Source organism: Hyperoodon ampullatus (assembly GCF_949752795.1).
Source record: "Hyperoodon ampullatus genome assembly, chromosome: 2".
NCBI classification, from domain to species: domain Eukaryota; kingdom Metazoa; phylum Chordata; class Mammalia; order Artiodactyla; family Ziphiidae; genus Hyperoodon; species Hyperoodon ampullatus.
This window is the reverse complement of record NC_136915.1, coordinates 172,556,101-172,580,600: the sequence shown is the minus strand read 5'-3', so window position 1 is coordinate 172,580,600 and position 24,500 is coordinate 172,556,101. Positions and strand designations below refer to the sequence as shown.

General features: G+C 36.2%; 1 protein-coding gene across 1 annotated transcript; it reads right to left on the bottom strand.

The window, feature by feature from the left end:
* On the bottom strand, positions 1-23,645 carry MPC2 (mitochondrial pyruvate carrier 2). Its single transcript, XM_079728476.1, has 5 exons — positions 23,386-23,645; positions 10,307-10,347; positions 2,578-2,662; positions 2,087-2,198; positions 1-314 (listed from the first exon to the last, which is right to left on the bottom strand). Exons 1-5 carry the CDS (start codon positions 23,492-23,494, stop codon positions 278-280), a joined length of 384 nt encoding a protein of 127 aa, XP_079584602.1. The 5' UTR covers positions 23,495-23,645; the 3' UTR covers positions 1-277.
* Positions 23,646-24,500: the final 855 nt, after the last annotated feature.

Here is a 24,500-nt window from a genome sequence, read left to right as displayed (position 1 = left end):
TATGTATGAGCAGTATGATTTATTATGGACAAATAGTAAAAAAAAATGTTGCTAATATCCGTAGATAAATTCCTTAAGTAATATGTAAAGAGACAATATTATTAAAAGTTTGCTTTATTTTTCTGTTGAATCAAGTACTATCTCCCAATTACAGTTAGATTTTATGCCTTACAAATGTTAGCACAGTTAGCATCACCTCATTGACAACTGAGTAATAAATCAAACTAGGTCCCAGTGGTTATGTCCACATCTAGGTTGTTAGGGTGATCAAGAACTCTTATTTGTTTGCTTTAGCTTTTAGTCCTTGGTTATATCTATAAAGAAAACAGAAAGAAAAAAATCATGAATCACAATAGATACATTTATAATAAGAAGGGAATGGGAAGCATATTCCATCTCTTCTTTCTCTCTAGTCAAGAGGATATACAGTTGTAAATACAATCTTCCCAGAGGCTTATAGGAAGAAACAGGCAGATGGGAGAGTAATCCAAGAACTTTATTTGAATCTGGTTTCCAACTGTCAAAACGTCTTAACTGACATATAGTTCCCTGTTCAAAAATATTATTTTAATGTAAGAATATTTTCATTCTGGAACTATACAAGAGTATGACAAACATGTGAATATATGTATAAAGTTTACCAAAACGTGGTCATCTAGAACTTTTAATTTTATATTCACAAAGCATCTTTCCTGAGAATAAAATCAATTGGGAATGGGCCTGTCTAATCACTAAAAATAAAATATAATTCTGTGATGCAGGCAGGCTACTGGGTTAGGAGGTTGTAACACTTAAAGCTTATTGAAACTAAGGACAATTTCTTCAATTCTCATTAATTCAAAGAAGAATTAACCACAAAGCTACAGAGTCTTTCCCTTTTACATCACCCTGGGCTTCATTTACTATTCTTCTCAGCTGAAAATAAAGTGGAAAACTGAATAAGCACAAGAAGGAACTTATTCCATGAAGCCTACCATACCTCCTAGATTTCTCAAAAGGTCCTGATTTCAAATATTCAACAGTATTTTCCTAAGTCCTCCAGAGAGTCCAACATTTATATTTCTAACTAAATCTAATCTGCTATTGTAATTGAAAGGCCAAAAATCCTTTTGTCAAACTAAACCTGAATTTCTGATATTAGAAATAATATTTCTGAATGTGGCACTTAGTGTTCTCATAGTTCTACTATCATGAATTAATATAAGGTCAAAATGAGATGGTGCATGAGAAAAGTACTCTGTTATTAAAATCTCTGTACTAATTGAAGCTTATATTGATATAAGTAAGCCCTAAAAATGGTTGTCAGGCATTGTGTAGAATGAGAGAGTTTATTTATTCATCTATGCGTTATGTGCTAGACTATTATAAAAAGATTACAGAATTAAGCTACTAGTAAAGCTAGGGATGGTACAGATGAATGAAATTAAAATGTACTATACTCTGCAGAATAGAATGCCTTTTGAAAGGAAGGTAAATTATATAGCTCAATGTTTTCTATTTCTTTACTGAAATCATTCAACTTTTTTAGTTAAAGAAAGTTGTTATTCATAATATTGTTTTGTAATTTAGGAAGGTTCTGTGGTTCAAATCAAGCCAGAGCCTTCATCTAAGCTCACTGCAGAGTGTTAACCAGCCACTGACAAATAATATTAATCACTGAATTTTAAAAATTTCCAATGCTCACGGAATACATACTTTCCAATGAAACTAGCAGCCTCACTTTAAACATCATTTCCAATACTATATAACTATACTTTTAAGTCTCACTTTATTATATATGATTGAAAGTAAGTGATAAAAAGTTCATGCAGAAAATTACCTAATATATCCTAAATTATATCTGTTATCTTATCTTAACAAAAGAGACTCTGTCAAAGGACTGTACATCTAGGTAACACACAGATTTAAAACCTAGGTAACATACTGCCTAACACTTTTAACTTAAACCCCCAGGCTTTCTAGAAATGTTTAATGTCTGCTTCAGGCACATCCTGTCTTAGCATTATATATGAATCTTAAAAAAAAAAGTATTGCCAGCCAGATGGCTTCTGAGGCAGATTTTTTTTTACATCTGTGGTAAGCTTACCTCCAAATACGAAAGAGCTGAGAGGCTCCGGCTGTCCCGACAAAGAAATTAACAGCAAACAGACTCCAGTTTTTGGGAATAATTACAAGTGAGTATCTTGACCAAATAAACCCTGTTGAAATAAATTTTTTTTTAAAAAAAGCATAGGTACTGCTGCAATCTTATTTGAACATTTAATATTAGAGTCAAATAATTATAAATAAGACTATGACAACACAAAGTAGGACAAAGAAATGTTATAATTTGAGACTTTAATGAAGTTGCTATAATTCAGCATTACACAAAACACTCAGTTCTTACATCAAAGGGAAATTTTTATAACCCTCCTCTGCCTTCTTTGGCTATAGTCTAATAACTTCCTAGAGATAACACTGTTAATTTCTTTCTGTGTGAGTGTGTGTATATGTATTTCAAACACAAAAACAGTTAAGTACATTGATATAAAACAAAATTATTGAACGCCCTGTATGGAAGATATTCATTTAATTTACCTGTAGCCATCAAAACAGCTGATTGGGCTGTGCTGAGTTTTTCTGCAGGTCTGGCCATGTCAGCCATTCCAGCACACACCAACCCCTGGAAATACACATTAACACATAAGAAAGAAAAAAAGCATCATGAGTATGTAGTAATGGTTCTCAATTTTAACTAAAACACAAACTATTTCAGAGATTTTCAGACTGTAGTTACGATTTTAGTATCCATGCATTAAGAAAAAATGTATCATGACAAAAAGTTACAATGAATTCAGAAATGCTTTTTGAATTAAGTTGTATTTTGTTAATCACATTAAACAGCTTAATATATTTGAAAATCAGTGGTGTGTGTATATATTTTTTCTATAAGTATATTTGTATTTTTGTTCTACAAATGATACTTCTTTCACATAAGAATTTATATATTCTTTATGCATGTTGGGAACCACTGGTGTGATAGATGCCTGAAAGCTATTTGTATAAATTCCTCCTTTCATGTTTTTTGCAACATTATTCTTTTTTAAAAGTGGAAGTATCAGAAAAACTCTGCTATAATTTTAGTTTCTTGGTTAGATAATTTTTCTTTAATGTCAAAGTATACCTGGTCATTTCTTCTCTGGTATGTTTTTAACACTGTTTTTTATAGAATCATACCCTATCATCAGCAACACTCAGAAAGTTTAGTAATGAGTCTTCACTAGAATATTAGTTACGCTACTCTATTGCAGAGATTAGAATACATAACAGAATGATTTTTTTTGATGAAAAATTCAAACCTATGTAAAATAAGAGAGACTAGTACAAAGAACCCCTACATACCCATCACCCAGTCAACAATTATTGACATTCTGCCATACTTACATCACCTCTCCTCCTCCCTTTCTCCAATTTTAAAATCAAATCCTAAATATGTCATTAGAAAATATGGTTTTAAGAAATTCATTTTCAGGTTTTTTTGAGTTTCTAAAAGATGCTCTTACATGAAAAATATAAATCAGCGCAGGGTTTCTTCCTCCTAAATAGAACATATGCATACTTGTGAATTTTTACAAATTTAAACCAAATCCAAATGGTTTTGATTTAATAAAGTCAGTAGATCAAGGAAGCAATGATTCTGGCTTAAAAAAGGGGCAAATAGTTAAATACTGAAGTATAAATAGAGGTAAATCATGACCAATACTACTTTTCTTGTTAATTTTCACCCATAGTCCTGTGATTTTCTTCCCAAATGGTTCCTAATCATCACTCTTACATTCTTCTTCCAGGTCCCAATGTACATTTTCTCCGTTGCATATCTGTTCCACTTTGGCAGGGTGGAATACTGCCGTTGTAGAGGGGAAGAAAGGGACTGATTTCTAGCATTATTCTACTCAGTCCACGTACTACTACACTGTAATAGATCTATGATGACTATAGGCTATATTCTAGCATTGTCTTTTGGAGGAAGGTAGCAGCCATGATTTTGTTTATGCTCAGAGTATACATTTTATTTTTCTGGGACATATTAGTAATTGTGCTCTCCCACAGAGGTCTTGAGGCTCCTCTCCCACATTTCTTTCTCTCTCTCTTTTTTTGAAATATTTGCTTTATTATCCTCTCTCTTTATATGTATATATATTTTTTCTGACCCATTTACAAAGAAGTTGTAGACATCATGCCCTTTGACTCCCTAGTATTTTAGTGTACATTTGCTAAGAACAAGACTATCTTCCCATTCTCTTATATACCCACAATCTAATCACAAAATTTAACATGGATAAGACACTGTTGTCTAATACACAGTGCATAGTTAAATTTTGACAACTGCCCCCAGATGTCTTTTAAAACATTATTTTTCTTGTCCAGAGTAGTTAGGTCAGGATAATACATTGCATTTGGATGTTATGCCTCTTTAGTCTTCTTCTTTTTAAATTAAAGTATAGTTGATTTATAATACTATATTAGTTTCCTTTCCCGCATTTCTAAAAAAAAAAAAAAAAAAAAAAAAAAATCCCTTTCTAGGGGATTTCCCTGGTGGTCCAGTGCTAAAGAATCCGCCTTCCAATGCAGGCTTCGATCCCTGGTTGGAGAACTAAGATCCCACATGCCACGGGGCAACTAAGCCCGTGCACCATAACTACTGAGCCTGCGCGCCTCAACTAGAGAGCCTGCGTGCCACAACTACTGAGCCCATGTACCCTGGAGCCTGCACACCACAACTAGAGAGAAGCCCGCGCACTGCGACGGCGCGATGAAGAGCCTGTGCCGCAATGAAAGATCCCGCATGCCTCAACGAAGATCCCGAGTGCCGCAACTAAGACCGATGCAGCCAAAAAAAAAAACACAACACCTTTCTACTTCTATACCACTCTAACCTCATGTAAATTACCTTATAAAATCTTACTGTGAATCTAATCTCTGCCATTTACTAGCTGGGTGACTTTGGTCAAGTTACATAACACATTGTCTTAAATTCCTCATGTATAAAATGAGAATATGAATAGCTACCCTTGCAAAAGAGATATATGATTAAATGAGATAATATGCTTCAAAAATATTTACTATAGTGCCTGGTAAATAATAATATTATTATCAACATCAAATAGTAGCTTACATCTTTAGAGAAGCAGAGATAAGGGAATAATTAGTCTCTGTACCTTTTCCTGTATTTCTAGTTTCAGGGGCAGAAGGTCTGTGTTCCTATTCTTCTTTGTTATGAACTTTATTCAAATAATAGAACTCTAGAGTCAGAGAGTGTGTGGAGTATATCACAAGATTATGTAAAATACTCCTTAACATGGGGAGAAAGTACCAATTACAGAAAGATCCTCAGTGACTTTTAAAGGGGGTCCTGTAAGTGTTTAAGAGCTTAGGCTTTGAAGTCAAATTAGAACTGAGGGTTCAAATCCTGACTCTGTCACTTACAACAGTTCTAGTTCTTTGAACCTCAGTACCTTTACACCTTTTTTCTGGTGAAGATTAAATATTAGATAATGTATTAAATAACCCAATACAGAGAGTTTGGCATGTAGTAGATTCAAGTTAGTTCTCTGTGTTTCCATCAATTAAAAACTGGTTTTCAAATGTGTGATTCTTTCTGGCACCTGGTTATCTCCACTGGGTGGAGTAAATACTCATCAGATAGTGTAAAACATTTTTTCCTTCCTTTCTTCCTCCTTTCCTTCCAATATTTTCTCCTTTAGTAAAAAAAAAGTCATATGACACTTCCAGAGGAGGGCTAAAAATGAAATACCACTATAGAATATTCCAATTCCAAAATGCTTAGGGATAACAAAGTTCTCAAGATTTTAAACTGCAAATTAGTCTATATAAGTAGTTCTAGCTGGAAAAGCAAGTAGATAGACATTAAAAATCTGCAGAGGTAATCTTGAAATATAGTTTGACTTATTCCTAAGGAGAACAGAAAAGAAAAATTAGCCACACAAAATGGTATACTGTTCAAGAGTTAAATATAACCCAGTCGGGAATTCCCTGGTGGTCCAGTGGTTAGGACTCTGCACTTCCACTGGAGGGGGCCTGGGTTTGATCTCTGGTCAGGGAACTAAGATCCCACATGCCGCACAGAGCAGCAAAAAGAAAAGAAAAGAAAAAAAATATATATATATATAACCCAGTCTGCACAAACAGACTATGAACAAAAAGAAAAAAAGCTCCCTCAACTGACCTTCACATAATAGTTTCCCCAGATTAGCCAATGATATCCATTCCTTCTGTAAACAAGCTAACGATGCCCATGGCTGAATACTCACAGCTAGGGGCTATTTATTCTGTATTGCACTCATGCATTTTTGCTCTCACCCGTTGAGTTTTATTTTTATCAAGTCACTGTGTTTGTCTTCAAACCTGTTTATACCAGTTTTACTTGTTACTGTAATTTACCTAATTTAATGAACTAGGTAAACAGGTGAAACACAGAAAGAGGGTTGTTACTTCTATGAAATCTAAAGTGACTGTTTTAGAAAGATTGAATAAAGGCAAGTTAAACTTGCTGTCAAATTTGGTGTGAACAAGACAGATATAAAAAGATGGGGTGAGGGGCTTCCCTGGTGGTGCAGTGGTTAAGAATCTGTCTGCCAACGCAGGGGACATGGGTTCAAGCCCTGGTCCGGGAAGATCCCACATGCCACAGAGCAACTAAGCCCGCGAGCCACAACTACTGAACCTGCAAGTCTGGAGGCTGCGAGCCACAACTACTGAGCCCATGTGCCACAACTACTGAAGTCCATGCACCTAGAGCCTGGGCTCCGCAACAAGAGAAGCCACTGAAATGAGAAGCCCACACACGGTAAGGAAGAGCAGCCCTTGATCGCGGCAACTAGAGAAAGTCTGCGCAAAGCAAAAAAGACCCAATGCAGCCAAAAACAAATAAAATAAAATAAATTTTAAAAGATGGTGGGGAGACATAAAAATCTAGCAGGTTTCTGTTACATGAAAGTGTCTATAAACTTGCTCTGCTTTAAAGAAAACTAAACTGAAATCATGTAGGATGCACTATGGTATAATTCATCCAAGACAGATGATGTGGAACTCAAAACCAGTGGATCCATACACAGATCAAAGCTTTGGCCTTATAGTAAATGATTGATAAATGAATATATACTTATAGTCTTTAAGTTAAAATAAAATATTTAAGGGTATATAGTATTGCTTTTTAGAATTATCCACTTTGACCTTTATAATTAATTATTTGGTTTCAACTAAAGTGGCTAACAAGGATTCGACCACAGTTAAATCTCTAAAGAAGTATAGTCTAAAATTCCTAATGTACAACTTAGGTGGCTTGCAGCAGCAGCTGCTACGTGTCACGTATAGGTTACCATAGATTAATTATTATCAAATGCTCTAGGAAAGGAAAGCATAAACTAAATATCAAAAAAAGTTTCCCCACCAGAGAACAAAACACAGAAATTTCTATTGCTATGCTGTCATCAGGAGACTATGTATGATGTCAACATGAACTTAAAATAGATATTTTTAAAGGAGACAGTCGAGAAAGCACTTATGAGTATATAATACTGTCCATGTTTCAAAACACTGATGGACCAGATCAAAGAAACATCAAAGCTATTGGTAAAAATCAATAAACTTCTAAACTGTGGTAAATTTGGGGTCGGGGTGCCCCCAATTTATTGTAAATACATTAAGTCATTCTTATTTTTTATTAATTTATTTTTTAAAATTAATTTTTATTGGACTATAGTTGAATTACAATGTTGTATTAGTTTCTGCTGTACAGCAAAGTTAATCAGTTATACATATACATATATCTACTCTTTTTTAGATTCTTTTCCCATATAGGTCATTACAGGGTATTAAGTAGAGTTCCTTTTGCTATACAGTAGGTCCTTATGAGTTATCTATTTTATCGTTCTCACTTTTTAAATAATGGTGCTAGAAACAATATTTCAGCAATTAATGCCACTTTGCAGATATATAATTTTAAGCGTTGGTAGGGAGCGAAGAGAAAGGAAATAGTAATATACATTTCTTAGTATTTTTTTTTAATATCACTCTTTTAAATGCTTAGAGTATGAGAAGAATCATTAAAGATGATATATTAAAACTTCTTTTTTAAACTGATGGAAGCTTTTCTCAACTTATAAATCTAAAAAGAGAACTGCTCCCTAGTTCTCTGTAAAATATAGCTCCCAACCACTAATTTACTCTAATCTTGTTGTTTTACAGATGAGACAAAAGGGCGGAGATTGAACTTGCCTAAGGCCATAAAATTGAGGGACAGGTAATTCCAGTTCTAACATTCTCAACTACTTAGATTTACAGCTGAGTTTCTGAATTGTTCTAACAACTTAAAACAGTACATTTAAGAGAATTAAAATAGCCTACAACCCAAGCAAAAAACAACTTTATTAAAACTTGGGTTGGGCTTCCCTGGTGGCACAGTGGTTGAGAGTCCGCCTGCCGATGCAGGGGACACGGGTTCATGCCCCGGTCCGGGAAGATCCCACATGCCGCGGAGCGGCTGGGCCCGTGAGCCATGGCCGCTGAGCCTGCGCGTCCGGAGCCTGTGCTCCGCAATGGGAGAGGCCACAACAGTGAGAGGCCCGCGTACCGCGGGGACAAAAAAAAAAAAAAAAAAAAAAACTTGGGCAAAGGGTTTAAATAGATACTTTTCCAGAGAAAATGTAAAAATGGTCAATAAGCACATGAAAAGATGCTCAGCACAACTAATCTATTAGGTAAATGCACATCAAAACCACAATGAGACACCACTTCACACCCATTAGAATGGCTATTATAAAACAACAACAACAACAAAAGTAACAAGTGTTGGCAGGGATATGGAGAAATTGATTGGAACCCCGTGAATTGCTGGTGGAAATGTAAAATAGTGCACCTGCTGTGGAATATGGTACAGCAGTTCATCAAAAGATTAAATATACTGAATTAGCATATGATTCAGCAATTCCATGTGTAGGTATATACCCAAAAGAACTGAAAGCAGGTCTGGAACAGATATTGTACACCATTGTTCATAGCAGAATTATTCACACTAGCCAAAAGGTGAAGCATCCCAAGTGTCCATTAACAGATGACTGAATAAACAAAATGTGCTATATACATACAATGAAATATTCAGACTTAAAAAGGAAGGAAATTCTGACACATACTACAACACAGATGAACCTTCAGGACATTATGCTAAGTGAAATATGCCAGGCACAAAAAGACAAATACTGTATGATTTCACTTATATAAGGTACCAAGAGTAGTCAAATTCACAGATAGAAAGTAGAATGGTGGTTTCCAGGGGCTGGGGAAGAGGGAAATGAGCTATTGTTTAATGGGTTCAGAGTTTTAGTTCTGCAAGATAAAGAGTCCTAGAGATTGGTTGCACACTGATGTGAATGTACTCAACACGAAAAAAATGGTTAAAATGATAATTTTATGTGTATTTTTTTACAGTTAAAAAAAAAAGCCTGCAGACCAGTAGTTTTCAAACTTTAGAAGTCCTCAGAATCACCTGGAGGGCTTATTAAAACACAAATTACTGGGCTCCATCCCTATAGTTTCAGATTTAGTAAATCTGTGATGTGGCCTGAAAATCTGCATGTCTAACATATTCCTGGGTAATGCCAATGCTGCAGGTCCAGGGATGACGCTTCGAGAAGCACTGCATTAAGCCAAAACTGGCCCTTCCAACATAAAAATCAACGATTTGTTATTAACAGCCAAAGCAATTATTTCTTTTCAGCTAAATGAGAGGTTTAGGAATGGAAACTCTGGCATAGTGTAAAAGCATTGGTCTTGGAGTCAGAAGTCCCATATTCTACCATTTCCCAAATGTTAATATGTATACCCTTGGATAAATTTTTCTAATTTTTGAGAATAACTTTTCTTCCCTCTATTTTAATGTTAGTATCTGAAGTTCTCATACTAAATTAATAACAAAAGTTAATTTGGGGGTGTTCTAATTAATTTAATGTTTTACATAGTCACAAAATTTTAGAATGAAGTTTCATGTTCCTAGGGCCCATAATTATAAGCTTTTTGATAACAATACGTTCCCCAAAAGGCTCTTACCTATCTAAGGAGTTCAGAAAAACTAAAGTAAGTAGTATACTTTATGCAGTAAAAATGATACATCTCAGAGTATTTGTATAAAATTACTTCAAGACGTACCATGAACATTTAAAAGTACATCCTTCAGAAAAGTTACTTCAAATTAATAAGCTCCTTTAAAGAATATCTTTTTCAGTAGCTTCTGCAAAAATTCAAGACTTACCCATTTCATAATTGGAGCCCAGAAAAATACTGTTTTGGGACCTGAAAAAAAATGAAAAATTTAGCAATAAACCAACTATTTTCAATGTCTTTTAATAGCCATCGCCACATTTCAAAAACTCAAAGGTTTATCAATCTATTTCTAATAATTTTTACTATGCTTTCTGAATACTTTGTATTTAAGTTAAAATTTAGAGAGTCACCACACTATCAATCTTTCATACAAGTTGTTTTGATCTCCTTGTCAATTATTTGTATTTTTGTGAACTATTAAAATTAGCTAAAGTATAATGGAGATGGTTTCGGAAACCATTCCTAACGTTTTGCCTTGAACATGGAACTTAATGTTATTTCACTTAAGGATAACCCTCAAGTTGAGGAAATGACAAATTATGGAATTTTTGTGATACGAGCCACAGTAGATATTTTTTATTAGTTTTTGGCTGCAGTGAGTCTTCGTTGCTGCGCACAAGCTTTCTCTAGTTGCAGCGAGCCGGAGGGTTACTCTTCATTGCGGTGAGTGGGCTTCTCACTGTGGTGGCTGAGCACTGGCTCTAGGCGCATGGGCTTTAGTAGTTGCAGCACACGGGCTCAGTAGTTGTGGCATGTGGGCCCTAGAGCACGTGGTCTTCAGTAGTTGTGGCTTGTGGGCTCAGTAGTTGTGGTGCACGGGCTTAGTTACTCTGCGGCATGTGGGAGCTTCCTTGACCAGGGATCGAACCCAGGTCCCCTGCATGGCAGGCAGATTCTCAACCACTGCACCACGAGGGGAGTCCCAGATATTTATATATTCACTAATTCTATTAATATTTATTATTATAAATGACATGTCACCATGTATTCTAGTAAAACTTCTTATAAAAATTCTATATATTCTGGTAAAAAATTAATGAACCTAACTTTAAAGGGCACATGAGAAAGCGGAAAGCCTAGATTTGTAAGCTCCTTAGTAGCAGGGTCTTTGTTTTAGTTATCCTGGTACTCATCTGCCTCGTGCAAAATGTTCAATAAATGTTGACAGTATTGAAAACGACTATGGTTTCTTAGATAACCTAGAATTTGAGAAGCATGATGTTTCAGAGCTGGAAGGAAACTCAGAGATCATCTAATCTAAATCCTTCATTTTACCGATAAGGCTCAGAGAAGTTCCATAACCTACTCAAGTCATGCGGCTAGTAAGCCCAGAATTGTAACTAGAACCTAAGTCTTCTAACTCTTAAACTTGTGCTCTTTAACCACATGACATAACTGGCCCACTTGTAACTCTTCCAAATTATATGTCTCTTTTAACCTTCCAGGGGATACAGTGACAGGGGAGAAACAGACTTTGTCCATGGTAATTTAAAAGCTAAATCCAATACAAATTAATATGGTATGTATGCTCTCAACACACTGGATCAACAAAAGACATTCATTTCTTAACACAAAAATTAATCAATTTCATATAAGACAACAGTGATTTTAAGCAAATTCGAAATTAAAAAAAATCTAATTATAATTTATATTCTAATTATATAATTATAAATCTAATTGTATTATTTCTGCCTTAATATTCCACTTTACTTTGTAAGAATAAATAGTTTTAATGGATCACAAAAATCACATCTAAAATGGCATCATCACCGAAATGTAACACATTTATTTCTCTTCATCTACTCCCAGTAATATTTCTCAAATAGCACCAGCAGGTAAAGATGGATTTATCCAGTTTCCCCCCAGTGGGTGAGCATTCGCTGTCATTAATAATCAAGGAATGTTTCTGTTCACATACACATAAATAACATTTAAAAGATAGAATTGACTCAAACCTATTATTTAGGAACAAAACAAAAGATAGTGAAATCGAAAAAGCATGGAGCTAAAAAAATGTAAAAGCACATAGCTAAGTTAAGATCCAGTCATAGTTGTAGGTTTAATTTGTTGCAAAGAAGACCACTCATTCATTCACCCATAATAATTACTGCATGCTTTACAGTGTCGTAGGCACTGGGGATGCACTGGTAAATAAAACACAGTGCTGGCTTTAAAGGACCTAAGCACAAGCTACTAGTCCCCTTATTTAGCCTTGTCTTCATCTGGCTAACTCCTAATATCCTTCAAAAACTCATTTAAGGTTTCATCTCCTCAAGGAAGCCTTCTTTAACATCTCCAGATTAGATTAAATGCTCCTTCTCTGAACTCCCAAAGCAGCCTGTCTACTCTTCTAGTTTTCTGCACTTAACAATTAAACTGATCTATTTATGCATCTGTCACTGTAATTAGGCAAGGTCTAGAAGTCAAAGCCTGTTTCTTAGTTTTTCTTGACAAATAATATTTTTGAACAGAATTGAATTGGATTAACCATATCCAGGAGAGACGCTAATCAAAGATACTCAAATTTTAGGTTTGACCCAGATTTGCCTTGACACTGCTTCATCCTCAGGGCTGGGATTTCAGGTACATCAGGTTCCCTTTACATCAGGGAACTGGTACTAGACTTTCACTCATTAGTTACTCTACTCTTAGACCATGATACTTCCCTTTTTGGCTCCTGAAAATTCTTCCCATGAGTCTGATGCCATAATGCACTAATCCTATAAGTCAATCTTTTCAAACTCTGGTTATTTTATTTAGTTTGAGTTTCTGAGATTCCTATCATCACACCTGGTTTATTTTTCTTTGTCATATACAAAGTCTCAGGGTCATATGCAGTATCAATTACCAAGTTTATTTTTTATCCCTGCATGAAGCTTGGCTTCATCGCTCAAGGGTAAGCCAATACATTGTTTTTGTCTCTGGCTTTGGATTCCCCAACAGACTCCTCTCTTCATATTTCAAAACTGATGCTTCCTCTTCTGCCACCCCAAAAACTGTTTCCTGAGCAATGCCTCTAAGGTTCTGGTTTCTTTACGAGCTGAAATGGTTGACCCTTCAGGGTTAATGAACAGTCAAGCTTTTCAGTAGGCTTGCCTGGTAACTAATTTACTCAACTGCCCTGAGCTGGGTGATAATTTTAAAATAAAAACTGCCCTTCTCCCACACAATTGAACCAAACAAAAACTTTGAACATGAAATTATGGTTGCTAGAACGTGGGCCAAAAGAAGTTTAAATATTTTATTTAGTGCATAATTTTAAACTATAAAACAAAGCCTAAATTAGTTTAACAATTGGTAAGCACTGAATTTAAAAACATCAGTAGCAAATATATATTAATAAGACATTCTAAGTTTCTAATTTTTCTGAAATATCAGAGGATGCTGACACCTGACACAAATAATTAGGGTTGGAGATCTGTAAGTGCAAACAAGCAGTGTTTTCTTCATTGTTAAAAAAAGGAAAAAATAGCTAGTAATAGCCATGATCATATAATAGGTTAACAAAAAATTTTAAAGAAAACTTATTTTAGTTCACCCTTCCATTTTATCTTAGCTAATCATTTTCTACCTTAAAAGTAAAGAAGTCAAATAAATATAAACGTGTATGAATTCAGGAACAGAGGCTATCTTCTTGAAAATAGCAATCAGTCAATAATGGAAATGGTAATGAGGAAACATCCCAACTGATTTTGACATTTAAAATGTAAAGTTTAAAAACATTTGTTTATTTAAGTATAGTTGATTTATAATGTGTTAGTTTCAGGTATACAGAAAAGTGTTCAGTTACACATATATAACTATATATTTTTTCAGATTCTTTTCCATTTTCTGGTTATTACAAGGTATTAAATATAGTTCCCTGTGCTGTACAGTAGGCCCTTGTTATTTACCTAAAACAAAAAGTTTTGACAAAAACATATTTGAAAACAGGTATCACATAAACAGTGAGAATATAATGTCACATTGTCTTTCTAGACCTGGGAAAAATAGGCTTATGTTCTACAATGACATAGCTATTCTCACTGGAGAGCATTAAATAATCATGATACCTGAAGTGATTATAACACCTTAAAATCAAGATAAGCATAAGTATAAATAGAGTATCTAGTTAACATTCATTATGATGAATGAAAAAACTTGATTAGGCAGAAATTTTAAATTGCTGAAAACATATTGAATAAAAAGCAGCTCTTAAGAAATTTAATTTGAAGTCCAAGATGAGGGAAATGTGTCCCCATCGGATATAAATATACATTCCTTTAGACAAAGAATTAACTAACAGTTAACACATTTTCATCTTGTTTCTTATAAGTCCACTCTTGGAAGTTGGAAAAGGCCTCAAATGCTGACTATTTAAAACTATGAACTATACAGCAAAACAAATATATGGTTACAAAAGGGGAGAGGAAGGTGGGGAGGGACAAATTAGGAGTATGGGATTAACAGATACAAACTGCTATACATAAAATAGATGAGCAACAAGGATTGACTGTAAAACTATGAACTATTTCAAGCATAACAAAAAATACGAAGAATAATAAAATGGTTATTTTCTTTTGTGTTGTTATATGTTTTTCTGATTTTTGAAGTGAAACCGATGTTTTCTAAAGTTCAAACTTCATGGAAGAATTTGAAAAATTCTGCAAGGGAACATCACAACCAAATACGTAAGAGACATAAGAGACCTACATTTTCAAACAAATTAACAAATCTAGTTGCCTTGATGAACTCTGATGAACCTATTAATAAAACAATGACATAATTTTACTTCCTAATTTCCTTACCTGAGAGGAATGACTGCTAATGAAATACTTTATAAATTCTACCCAGAAAGTATGTCATTTATTGTACGTATGATTCTCTTCCTAGGGAAAGACTTCCTTCTTGGAACAGAATAAGTAACTTTTACACACATGCAAACGTACACATATACAAATATTGAATTGAGGTGCTCCCAGTGTTGAGAATAAAGTTCTTACTGAATGCCGTCCACTACTCCACCGAATCCCTTTCATACCATTTCTCTACGGTTTACTGCTTTCAACATCCCTCAACTTTCCTCTAACGTTCCTTGTATTAAGCAAGCCCATCTGTTTGCTATCATGTAGCCAGCTACTTACAAATTCACACAGGTATTGACACTCAAAGATTACTCATTTTTATTTGTACTAAAGCTAGTTCTGATTTCATACCAAGAACATGAAGGGGCTACCATTTTAGAGCCAAGCAGTCTTTATATCTCGTGGAAGGCCTTGGAAAGAGCTCACTCAAATAGCACCTAGAAAGTCATAGGTGTATAATGATTTTTAAAATGTTGATTGAAAACAGGCTTTGGTGAAAATGCCAAAGAAAAATAACAGATGAAGTGACTAGCTATGATAGCCAATACGCATTTTTGGGTTGATACATTTTAAATTTATACATTTCTTCAGTAACAAAGAATCAATGACTTCTAGATTTAGACTGTTGAAATCATCTAGTTCAGGCATTCATTTTATAAACCAGGTAAGTGAGGCCCAGAGAGGTAAAATTACTTGTATAAAATACATAGCACAACAAGGATAAACTTAGATCCCTAAAACCTAATCTAACAATAATTATATGGTCTTCCCTGATGAAACCTGAGTTTCTTGAAGCCTCTGAAACTAAGGAAAGTCCTAGTAGAAATACCAAATTGTAGACTATTACAGCTGGAAAGAAACTTAAAGAAAATCCAAATTCTTCTACATTTATATATGAAAAAGGAAAGACACTTAAAAGTTAAGTAAGTTGTCTCATATTCAGATAGCTCCAGATAGAGCAAGGACCAGAATACAGGCCTCTTTGATTCTAGTCCTCTTTCTGCTATGCCAGACCACACTTTAAATGTATTTCACACTCTCTCATAGACAAAATTAATATCATTACATGACTTGGAAATGACAATTTTTTAAAAACTTAAGTACAGTTGATTTACAATGTTGTGTCAGTTTCAGGTGTACAGCAAAATGATTCAGTTTTATATATATAAAACTGAATATATATATATATATATATATATATATTCTTTTTCAGATTCTTTTTGCTTATAGATTATTACAAAATGTTGAGTATAGTTCCCTGTGCTATACAGTAGGTCCTTGTTGGTTATCTATTTTATATATAGCAGAGTATATATAACAAATTATTTATAGCTTCTCTTGGGGCTTGCTTCTCCTTTAGTACATCTAGTGAATCAAATTAGATGAGGCATGAACAGTCTTAATTTCTTAAAATTAGTTTAAGATCAGGTTAGTGGGCAAAAGTTATGTTAAGTGTCACACTAACAACTACAACAAGGATTGTATTACTTTTATGATCTCTTCTGAGAATACAAAATCTCTGTGGCTAGAGATTTTAATTTTATTCACTAAAATATCTCAAATGCCAAAACAGTATCTAATATACAGCAGGCCCTCAAAAAATATTAAATAATTCAACTTTCTTGGAGCTAACTAGTTTAAAGATATTCTATTTTTCATCAATGTCTTACAATTGTATTTGAAATCCCAACTTTCCATTTTGGTTCTCATTCCTTAATTTTAAGGTAACAGAGGTTGTAACTGTAAAAAAAATATATATATATTTATATATTTAGTGTATATATTTAAACATAATATATATTAACAATATGTTTAAGAATATATTCATATAGAGAGATGTATTATACATGGTATATAATACAGATATATTTAATATGATATAGATATCTAGATGTCTATCCTAGACTGGCATTAAAATTCTTCAGGTAATCTCTGTAGGAAGAAAATAAATTGTTCTAACAGAGACGCTAAATAACCATGTTAATACATAACTGTGTGGGTTTCTACACTGTTTATTTATTTGATCCCCATTTGGCTTTATTTACATAAAGTAAAACAACATATTCTCTGAACTAAGTTGTATTAAACTATCTAGTATAACATCAATTCCCTGAGCATTTAATTTTGAATTTTTTTGGTTAAGATATTCCCTTATGAACACTGCTAATAATGGTTCATTTAGTATGTTTTTATTTTAAAAAATATTCTCTAGGTCTGTAAGATAAAAAGAAAAAAACAATTCTCTTACCTAGGAAAAAATGAAAATATTCCTGTTATGAAGACCTTAAAGTAACTTTTCCCATGAGCCTTCCCAGAGAGAACGCCATGCAATGTAGAGAATATTCTCAGCAACAGCAAACTAAACACTGCAACACGTTTCATAGAAGTATTTTTTCAACAGTTCTTCCACTTAAGCCAAAATGTAATTCAATATAAGCAAAGCTATGGTAAGCAAAAATTATATGGCTCAGATAGCTGTTTTCCCGGCTGACTTAATTGAAGGATAGTTTTTATTTATTTTTATTATTTATTTCTTATTTAATTCTATTTTTTCCCCCAGTTCTATTGAGATATAACTCTTTTTTTTTTTTTTTTTTTTTTTTTTTTTTTTTTTTTTTGCTGCACCACACGGCTTGTGGGATCTTAGTTCCCCAACCAGGGATTGAACCCGGGCCATGGCAGTGAAAGCACCAAGTCCTAACCACTGGACCTCCAGGGAATTCTCGAGATATAACTCTTTAGAGACTCTTTGGACTCTTTAGAGCTGAGGTCTCCTAACTTCTTTTGAACACATTGCCCCATCAGTTAAAAAAAAAAAATTTGAGCATACATCCCCTATATACAGTCCATATATATACATATATATAAATTAATACATATAGACTCCATAGAATTTAGTTGTGTACAGATTTTCCTTGATTTATGATGGGGTTACATCCCAATAAATCCACTGAAGATTGAAAATATCATAAATTGAAAATTTATTTAATACACCTAACTTATTGAAGTATCATAGCTTAGCCTAGCCTACCTTTAACATGCTCAAGACACTTACATTAGCTTACAGTTGGGCAAAATCATCTAATACAAAGCCTATTTTATAATAAATTGTTGAATATCTCATGTAATTTATTGAATACTGTACTGAAAAACAGAATGGCTATAGGGATGAAGAATGGACGTACTGATTGTTTACCGCATGACTGACTGTGAGTTGTGGCTCGTTGCTACTGCCCAGCATCATGAGAGCATCGTATCACATATCACTAGCCCAGGAAAAGATCAAAATTCGAAATTCAAAGTACAGTTTCTACTGAATTTGTATTGCTTTTGAACCATCTTGTAAAGTTGAAAAATCTTAAGTCCAACCATCATAATAAAGAGACTATTTACACATACATATATATGTGAACGAATTTATTTTTATATTGTAAAACATATACAAAATGGAAACTTTAAAAAGATAAAGTAAGTATTAATAGAAGTCCTCTTGTTTTCTTCCTACATTCCAATGTTTCATTTTATGCACGCTTTGGGACGATTCACCCCATTTTGGAGCTCATAAATACAAAGGAATGACACTCCACTAATAAATATTTTTCCCAACTAAGCTTTTAAGTAAACACTGGGCAGCATGACTTCAAGGTTATTTCTTTGAACAAATATCTAGAGGGTAGCTATGCAGCTGGTTAGTGTCGAGTCAAATACTTTTATAGTCAGGAGATGGTGAGGGGAGTGACATATCTTCTGAGAACTGAACTTGCTAGGACACACATTTGGTTAGAATTCTACTCTTTTTTTTTTCTTTTTAACATCTTTATTGGAGTATAATTGCTTTACAATGTTGTGTTAGTTTCTGCTGTATAACAAAGTGAATCAGCTATACGTATACATATATCCCCATATCCCCTCCTTCTTGCGTCTCCCTCCCACCCTCCCTATCCCACCCCTCTAGGTGGTCATAAAGCACCGAGCTGATCTCCCTGTGCTACACTGCTACTTCCCACTAGCTATCTATTTTACATTTGGTAGTATATATATGCCAACACTACTCTCTCACTTCATCCCAGCTTACCCTTCCCACTCCCCGTGTCCTCACATCTGCATCTTTATTCCTGTCCTGCCCCTAGGTTCGTCAGGACCAATTTTTTTTTTTAGCTTCTATATATATATGTTAGCATATGGTATTTGATTTCCCTTTCTGACTTACTTCACTCTATATGACAGACTCTAGGTCCATCCACCTCACTACAAATAACTCAATTTCGTTTCTTTTTATGGCTGAGTAATATTCCATTGTATATAGGTGCCACATCATCTTTATCCATTCATCTGTTGATAGACACGTTGCTTCGATGTCCTGGCTGTTGTAAATAGTGCTGCAATGAACATTGTGGTACATGTCTCTTTTTGAATTATGGTTTTCTCAGGGTATATGCCCAGTAGTGGGATTGCTGGGTCATATGGTATTTCTATTTTCAGTTTTTTAAGGAACCTCCATACTGTTCTCCCTAGTGGCTGTATCAATTTACATTCCCACCAACAGTGCAACAGGATTCCCTTTTCTCCACACCCTCTCCAGCATTTACTGTTTGTAGATTTTTTTTTTTTTTTTTTTTTGCGGTACGTGGGCCTCTCACTGTTGTGGCCTCTCCCATTGCGGAGCACAGGCTCCAGACGTGCAGGCTCAGCGGCCATGGCTCATGGGCCTAGCAGCTCAATGGCATGTGGGATCTTCCTGGACCGGGGCACGAACCCGTGTCCCCTGCATTGGCAGGCGGACTCTCAACCACTGCGCCACCAGGGAAGCCCTACTGTTTGTAGATTTTTTGATGATGGCCATTCTGACCGGTGTGAGGTGATATCTCATTGCAGTTTTGATTTGCATTCCTCTAATGATTAGTGATGTTGAGTGTCCTTTCATGTGTTTGTTGGCAATCTGTATCTCTTCTTTGGAGAAATGTCTATTTAGGTCTTCTGCCCATTTTTTGATTGGGTTGTTTTTTTTTAATATGGAGCTGCATGAGCTGTTTATATATTTGGGAGATTAATCCTTGGTCAGTTGCTTCATTTGCAAATATTTTCTCCCATTCTGAGGGCTGTCTTTTCGTCTTGTTTATGGCTTCCTTTGCCATGCAAAAGCTTCTAAGTTTCATTAGGTCCCATTTGTTTATTTTTGTCTTTATTTCCATTTCTCTAGGAGGTGGGTCAAAAAGGATCTTCCTGTGATTTATTTATTTATTTATTATTATTTTTATAAACATCTTTATTGGAGTATAATTGCTTTAAAAATATGGAATGCTTCACGAGTTTGCATGTCATCCTTGCACAGGGGCCATGCTAATCTTCTCTGTATCGTTCCAATATTAGTATATGTGCTGCCGAAGCGAGCACTGCTGTGATTTATTACATAGAGTGTTCTGCCTATGTTTTCCTCTAAGGCTTTTGTAGTTTCTGGCCTGACATTTAGGTCTTTAATCCATTTTGAGCTTATTTTTGTGTATGGTGTTAGGGAGTGTTCTAATTTCATTCTTTTACCTGTAGCTGTCCAGTTTTCCCAGCACCACTTATTGAAGAGGCTCTTTTCTCCATTGTATAGTCTTGCATCCTTTATCAAAGATAAGGTGACCATATGTGCATGGGTTTATCTCTGGGCTTTCTATACTGTTCCATTGATCTATATTTCTGTTTTTGTGCCAGTACCATACTGTCTTGATTACTGTAGCTTTGTAGTACAGTCTGAAGTCAGGGAGCTTGATTCCTCCAGCTCCGTTTTTCTTTCTCAAGATTGCTTTGGCTATTCACGGTCTTTTGTGTTTCCGTACAAACTGTGAAATTTTTTGTTCTACGTCTGTGAAAAATGCCATTGGTAGTTTTATAAGGATTGCACTTAATCTGTAGACTGCTTTGGGTAGTATAGTCATTTTCACAATGTTGATTCTTCCAATCCAAGAACATGGTATATCTCCATCTGTTTGTATCGTCCTTAATTTTTTTCATCAGTGTCTTACAGTTTTCTGCATACAGGTCTTTTGTCTCCTTTGGTAGGTTTATTCCTAGGTATTTTATTCTTTTTGTTGCAATGGTAAATGGGAGTGTTTCCTTAATTTCTCTTTCAGATTTTTCATCATTAGTGTACAGGAATGCAAGAGATTTCTGTGCATTAATTTTGTATCCTGTTACTTTACTGAATTCATTGATTAGCTCTAGTAGTTTTCTGGTAGCCTCTTTAGGATTCTCTATGTATATAGAACACTATTCTTACTCTACAGAAGTAGATCATTCTGTGCCAGAGACAATATGTAGATAAATGGATGATGAAGGCCACAGGTCTAACTCTATATATAATGCAATATTCTACTCTAATATATATTTATATAAAGACATATTTTTGTAACCTGTCTCGAGGTACTTGTCAATGATACAATGAAATCTCAAAAATTTAGCCTTGCATATTACTGTAAAAACCTCCAGTATGTGAATCTTCTCTAATGTTTAATATAATGATTCAATAACATACTATTATGCAAAGTAGTATGCAAAATCCTTGAATATTCATTCTGATAACTCTTGGAACAATAATCAGTGTTTCCTCAGATTTTATTGAATACTTATGAATCAATCAACAGTTATATTTTTCATGTTTCTTCATTTCGACAATGGTGTGCCTACCCTACAACATTTTAATCACAAATAATTTTGCAGTGATAGGTATTCTTACTCTGCATATTGGTGAAAAGCTTAATAAGAGGGAACTAACACTAATATTTGTTGAGAGTCTACGTGCAAACACTGCTACATGTTTTCCAGACAATACAGCACTTAACTTTCACAACAATCCTAAATGGTGATAATTATTATCCCTATTTCATAGATTAGAACTAAAGGTTGGGGTCAAGGTCACACAGCCAAGATTCAAATCCAGGTCAGTCTGGCTTCAAAGCCGATGTTCCTTCCATTACACTGAAAAAAAGGGTTACAATAACTGAACTAGTCCAAGAGTATCCAGATAAAATGTACAATCTACTAACAAATCTCAAACGAAAGATAATTCCTTTTCATTATAAAAGTCGAATAAAGTATTATAAAGAATGATTATAGGTGGTTAAAGCCAAGGTCTTGGAAAAGATCACTATAAAACTACCCTCTAATTCTGTTTTAAAGTAGTTTAAAATTGCTCCTCCTCTATTCTGCCTTTATCCTACAACCCAAACACAGAGCTTAAGAGGGTCAGGGTTGACTACACAGAATTCAGTTGAGTCTGAAGCCCAGATTATTACAGAAACATTGCCCAATTCTCCCTCCTGAAAATCTCTGTCACAAAACACAGCACAATTCCAAAAATTGCGTGTTAAAAGAACCAAAAGGCAAATAAACTAAATAAGCTTCTTCATCAATAAAAACCTCTCCTTAAAGATCAATTTTATAAGGGGTAAACTACTGCAATAAGTAATATTATACTAAAGTATAATTCCAAGACACAGTTCACTCCATTATCAAACTGTAAATTGGATTTAGTAACCATCTCACACTCCCAAGAGCTGCTTCATAGTCAGGTATGTGGGGAGATAGAGAGTTGGAAGAACTGGGATCTTCCAGTTTCTTATAGAATTATTTTTTTCAACCACAAGAACATTGTTTTCCAATAGGTTAAAGAGAGAGCTAACATTTACTGAGCATTTCTGAAGAATCAAATACATACGTTATCTTTAACTCACATCGATCACATTTTACAGAAACTAAGATCTAGGATTTCGCCCAAGGTCACATCGATAGTAAGCAGCAGAGCAGAATTTAAAACCAGGTCTGTCCCCACAAAAAGGTCCAGGGAGAGCTTGTTCAGTAGTAATTTCATAAATAAGGATAGACTTAAACAAACTAGATCTATGGGGCAAGGAATGACACTGACTCAGAAACCGGTTAACACTTCTGCAGGCCTGTCAGCTGGAGCTGAAGGAAGTATGACCTTTACTCCAAACCCTCCAGGGCGGAAAGACAGCTCTTCTCCGCGTGGGTCAATATACCACTACTCATGGAGGGAAAGAGGAGAGAATGAGGTTTCCTGGTGGCCCAGACCCTTTCTTGGCCGCAGAAATGGAGAAGGATCAAACCCAGAGGCCCGGTGCGGGTCTGAGTTGTGCCTAAGGGAAGGGGTGCGACAAAGGTCGCAAAGAGCGCAGACTTGAAAATAACGAGTTTATGAGAGATGCTGGAAAAGAAAACATGAAAAGCAGGGAGCATGGGAAAGTACACGGATTCACTTGAGGGAAGGGGGTTGGGGCTGAGGGTGATGCCTCCAGCGGCAGAGTTGTCAGTGGGCCTCTGAAGGGAGGGAAGGGACAGGGAGGGAAGGTCTCGGTGGGAGCCACTCTGGGTTCATTACCTGCCGGATGGTTGTACAACGGCCTCAGTTTCTCAGGAAGCAGAAGCTCCACTTTATCAAGGACCCGGTGGTAGGTGGCCCGCAGGCCCCGGGCGCCGGCGGCTGCCATTTCCGCGGACGAGAGATCGTGGGCAGCCAGGTAAGGCAGCGGCCGCGTGCTCCTCCCTGGCTGGCAGTGAAGGGCAGCTCGTCACTTTCCCCCGTCTCAACGCCTCGCGACCTCCTCTCCCCCAAGGCAGCTCAGCCTGCTCCCCTGTGAACCGCCCGGCGGCCCGCGCCTAGAGAAGATTGTCGGGGCGGAGACTCTGCGACGGCCCGCCCCGAGCCCGCCTCCTGGCCTCCGACTGTCTAGAGGGAGGAGGAGACATGGAAACAGGTGGCAAAAGGACAGCCTCACCGAGTCAACCCGGCGCCCTACCGGCAGCGCGCTTGCGCAAGCAGAGCGGCCCGCGGTGATTGGCCCGCCCCGGGGCGTGGGCGGGGTCCAGACCAAACCTACAATTTCTTCTTCCTGGCCCGGAGGCCATGTTGGAGAAGGGAAAGTGAAGCTGCACCGGCGCTAATCCCCTTTCACTTTGGTTAAGGAGGCCCCTAGATAAAATGGGCTTTTCAGGCCTTCCATGACCCGACTAAAGATGACGCCGCACAACTCTGTTGCTTCTTTTGGAATGAGACTCGTGAGCGCGAGACCTCCGATTTCAGCTTCTTCCGTCCCTATTCCTCATTTATCCAGAGTATTAAGGATTTGACTAGGGTGGTCTGAACCCCCTTCTCTAGGGTAAGGGCAGCCCTGACACACACCTGCCTCAGTCTCCAGGGTGGTCGTCATCTCGCGAGAAAGGCTTGAAAGGGAGGGTGTCGAGAACGAGGAGAGGGAGGAGTCGAGGCCGCCTCCGCCTCCTCCCCCTCCCCCTGTAGGAGGGGGTGCCGAGGGAGGGGACAGTTGCTGATCTCTGGATGTTCTGGGTAGTCTTGAGAAGGAGAGTATGAGGCGAGCTCAGGCCCGGGTGCGGCCGGGCTTCGGGGGCGAAGGCGCTGCCGCTGCCACCGCCATCTAACTCGCTGCTACCGCGAGGCCCGGCGCGCGGATGGTGCCGGTGCGGCTCGGGTGTTGA

Coding starts and splice junctions, on each gene's coding strand:
- MPC2 (XM_079728476.1), bottom strand. CDS start 23,494: ATGGCAGCCGCCGGCGCCCGGGGCCTGCGGGCCACCTACCACCGGGTC. Junction 10,348..23,385: donor GTTGTACAACCATCCGGCAG/GTAATGAACCCA, acceptor ATTTTTTTTCAG/GTCCCAAAACAGTATTTTTC. Junction 315..2,086: donor CAGCTCTTTCGTATTTGGAG/GTAAGCTTACCA, acceptor TTTTCTTTATAG/ATATAACCAAGGACTAAAAG.